General features: G+C 35.1%; 1 protein-coding gene across 1 annotated transcript; it reads left to right on the top strand.

Moving 5' to 3' along the window:
- Positions 1-1,785: 1,785 nt before the first annotated feature.
- LOC149236853 (uncharacterized) lies at positions 1,786-2,817 on the top strand. The gene has a single exon (XM_089461638.1). It carries the CDS (start codon positions 1,902-1,904, stop codon positions 2,595-2,597), a length of 696 nt encoding a protein of 231 aa, XP_089317764.1. The 5' UTR covers positions 1,786-1,901; the 3' UTR covers positions 2,598-2,817.
- Positions 2,818-4,509: the final 1,692 nt, after the last annotated feature.

The following is a 4,509-nucleotide window of genomic DNA, read 5'->3' as shown; positions in this document are numbered from 1 at the left end:
TAGGAGCTAATATTTATCCTTTTAAAATTTCAAACGTAAAAATTCTCACCCAATAATTCTAAAGCCTACATGGTTTTGCAATGATGAGCATAACCATGCTAAAGGGAGAAAAAGTGAAACACCTTACGTGGCACTGATTTCCGACAAAAACTATCTGCCGCCCGTTTTTGGAGGGTTGAGTATAACAATTCGGGACTATCCTTGCTATTCTCTTTTGGAGTCGTCTAATGAGGGGAGGAATTGTAAAAATAGCTAAAATTTTAGCAAAAAAGTTTCAAAAAATCTGGTAGTGGCAGTGTTTGAATCGTGTTTTTGATGGTGGTAATAGATTCAGCACCATCAAAAACATCTAATACACCTAAAATTTTAAAATTTAACAATTATAGCTTAGATTTACAAAAATCGTGACCAGATTTTCTCTAAATATGACCAAAATTTCCATAACTTTCAGGACAACTCTTCCACCTCATGAGACTACGCGTTTTCTTTCTAGCTACTAGAATGTTCAACACGACATCCAACTCTCCTCCTCCTTCATGGCGAACGCTATTTCCACCTCCATAGAAACATAAATGCCCGTCCTTACACCCCTCCTTACGTCAACATGCGATGGATGCATGGTCGGGAACATGCGATGAAGTAAGAAAGAAGGGTGTCTGGGCTGTAAAAGACAGGCATTTATGTTTCTATGGAGGTAGAAATAACGCTCGCCCTCCTTCATGTATCCTCCAAAAAAATCATAATTTATTCAAATTCTTACATTACAGCGAACACAAAATTCCTTTACTATTATTCCACACCTACCATCCCGATGTCCATTCAATCGGATCAAAATTCCTTTACTATTATTCCACACCTACCATCCCGATGTCCATTCAATCGGATCACCATTTTCCGATTACTCATCATCTTTAATCGCCTTATTCCGATCCACACACTTATTTTCCGACGATCTGATCCCACAAACAAAACCGGATTTACACTCCTACCATATACTAACAACAAAATTTCTTTACAACCCTAAAATATACTAACCACAAAATTCCCTGTCCTGGACTTATGTAACTTCTCTTTTTTATAATAAAGAAACTCTGCTTTTTTCCTTCTGAAAATAAATACTAACCACAAAATTCCTTTATTATGGTTGTCAATCATTACTTTTATTGCCTCTGGCAGGATCTTGTTAATTTGACCACATGTCTCTCGCACGGACAACTTGATCATGTTGTACTGTCACATCTTTGTGAAATTATTCTGTGAATCTTTGAAAATCAATTTTGTGGATTATGGGAATAATCCCTCACTCAGGAAATGTTATTAGTTTAATTTACTATAGGGGTTTTGGTATAACAATATAGTAAATTCTAAATAACCATCATTCTGGAAATATCAGTTTAATCACCGGGGTTGATGTTGTTAGTTTGGAAGCCCACTTTTTTTACATAAATTTGGTTATTTGAAAAAAATCAAGATTTTAAATGGACTGAATTTTATCAAGCTTTCTGAATCAAATTTTTGATAATGAGATTCAGCAAGATGTTGAGAGGAAATGAAAATAAAACAAAATTTCGAAAATGAAATTCTAACATGGGTATATTTGAATTCCAGCTATACCTAAAATTTGAACTAGATAAAGCTAGAAGAGTTCCCTAGCTTACACCTCAGATTATGATTTACTGTAAATTTATCCATATTCCCAATTATTCAACCTGTCAAATCGCTTTGTCCGATCCGGAAATTTAAACCCCAAATATCTGATCGCACAGACAACAATATGAGGCTGAGCACTAATCTCTATATTTAGGCTAGACGGGTTTCGGGTTTTCATCAAATTGGCTGCCGGCACGGCCAACATCTGCTCCAAGCGCGGCGAAATTGTTTGCATTGTGCAAATAGAACACATGGCATTGGCCTTGGCAGAGACTGCGCTTTCAGTTCTAAAGGTCCAGGCGCTCTTTCAATGCTGGGATTCTGTAAAATCCAAGATCGAGCGTTTAACAGTGCGTATGCTGAATGGCGTCGGCACGCTCTCCAAATTAAACCCTGCGTTGGTATCCATTGCAATCTATGCGCTTTGCACTGGCGCAGGATTTATCTTGTGGATTTCCGTGGGTTTCTTGGATTTGGCAGCGGGTACTAGTGTCTTAGAGAGCGCCATACATGCGATGGAGTGTGTAAATGAGCATGTCCTCCCTGGGTTGCAGCTTCTCAACGGATTGCTTGCCGTCCTTGTGGGATTCTCCATATTGCTCGGCCGGATTAATATTAATATCAATGTTAATAGCAACCGCTCCACACCTAATCCCAACGAGAAGAGTACTCTGTCCAGCCGATCCAGGATGATCAAAGCGCTGCCCCAAGGCAAGTTCGGGTGTTTAAAAAAATCAGACTCTGGCTCATCTGCATCGCCATGTGCAATCTGTTTGGGGTGTATTGGGGAGGAGGATGAAGTCCGAATTCTTCCAAGCTGCAGACACTATTTTCACATTTTTTGCATTGATAGGTGGCTTCTTCCATGTACTATCAATAACTCTTCCTGCCCTTTGTGCAGAGCCACTGTTATTAGCAGTGGCCTCCATTCACCCTTAACAGATTAAGACAAATCGCAGTATTACAAGTTCAAGTCGCTCAGAGACACAGACTCTGAAAAATGGAGGTGTTTCCTCGCCTGTTTTTCCTTGATCCTCATCCCTAGAGGTCTTTTTCATGCCCCCAAAAAAGGCCTAAATGATTGGTGTAAATACATCCATGGGTTGAAATCCCACTAAATCGTGTAGAGAATAGCTACTGTTTCATAATGAAATTGATCTTTGTACATGATTACTGGTTCTTAAATTATTCTTGTCATCCATTCATTTAGTGGAAGAGATACAATACACACAGCAGAGACATACATATACTTCTTCAGCTTGTATATTAATGTTCATGGTCGCCGAAATCCGACATATTTACCAGATTCATAAAAGTAATCGACCATTTTAATTAACTTGTGTAAGTAGAAATTAATCTGCATTTTTTTTTCCGAAGGTGGGAAAACCTATCAAACTTAGGGATCAAACCAACAGTGAGGACAACCATCTCTGGCTGCTATCCGCAAATGTCGGTTTGACCACGCCACCTGTAATAACCAGCTGGTGGTCCGTAACGGAGCAGGCTTTCACTCCTGCTAGATGCTTCTGGGTCTTGGGCCGTTAAACTGTTTCCTTGCGTCAGAGGAAAACGAGCTCTTAGCCAGGCAAAAACAATTTTACGGCATACTCCAGGACAATCAATCTACATATTTAATAAAATTTGTTAAAAATATATTTTATTTATATTCAATATTGTTAAATTTGTTTAAAATATTTTTATTTATATTAAATGTGGTTTTCATAATGACACTTATATCATAATTTAGTGGTGGTCATATTAGCCTTGGAGACCATCATTATTGCTTACCATCCTTAAATGTAAATGAATTCATGATCTGATCCGGACTTTGGGACCAAAATCCATGAACCAAGAATGTTGCGAGAGGAGGAGAGATGTCACACAAGTACAATAATGGAAAAATGCATGAATTGAATTCAAAGAAAACATTGTCACATCTATATCTATATTGTGTGGGCTGATTTGGCTTTTTACAAAAGAAGCTTGTTATTTATGGATTTTTTTGTTATATTATTATGGGTGGAAAAATCCTATAAGTAAATAATGTCATAATGTCATAAATGAGTTATAGCCTTTGCTTACATTATCATAATTAAACACTACATGTGAATTTTAATTTGGACCATTATCATTATTAAAAAAAACCATATCAACTAAAATTATTTTCTTAATAATTTATAAAAACACAACTTATCATCCTTATTATTTATAAAAAAACCATATCAATTAAAATTATTTTTTTATAATCTATATAAAAAAAAATAACACAACTTTCACTCTTAAGTAACAATTTGTTTACTTGTATGAAAAAGAAATATACCAACTTTTAACCATACTAAAAAAGTCACTCATTTTTAATCATACTCAGAACCTATTGTTTATATCAAATATTATAATATATAATTTTCTCATGAAATTAAATAAAATAAGAAGTTTCTCCTGCAACTCAACAAAATATTAAATATTAAATGCTGACTAATAGGAAGTCGATGATTAGTTACTAATATGTACCTGCAAGGACTAATAACTGTTAACGAGTTTATGAATAATTTGGTTATTGAAAAAAATATATCAAAAAGTAACCGTTTGTTATCGTGATACCTGTTAAGACTTTATCAACATAACATGTATATGAATTTTTCCTTCTAACTACATCTGTAACTTTATTCTGTCCATTTCAAAGTATTCTGGATATGACATTGATGGCCGTGGCCCATCGGATAACACACTATTAAATTAAATCATTTTAATTATTTTATATATATAAAAGGAAGCAAAGAACTTGGCATATTAAAAAAAAAAAAAAAAACTAATTTTTTTAATAAATAATTAAAAATGTGAAAAGTTTTTTTTCCTAGG

This window comes from Pinus tabuliformis, chromosome 8 (assembly GCF_031772625.1).
Source record: "Pinus tabuliformis cultivar Carrire ecotype Pingquan chromosome 8, CPIR1, whole genome shotgun sequence".
In the NCBI taxonomy this organism is placed as follows: domain Eukaryota; kingdom Viridiplantae; phylum Streptophyta; class Pinopsida; order Pinales; family Pinaceae; genus Pinus; species Pinus tabuliformis.
This window is presented reverse-complemented; position numbering and strand designations above follow the sequence as displayed.

What these genes read in the sequence shown, in the direction of transcription:
- LOC149236853 (XM_089461638.1), top strand. Translation starts at nt 1,902, where the DNA reads ATGGCATTGGCCTTGGCAGAGACTGCGCTTTCAGTTCTAAAGGTCCAG.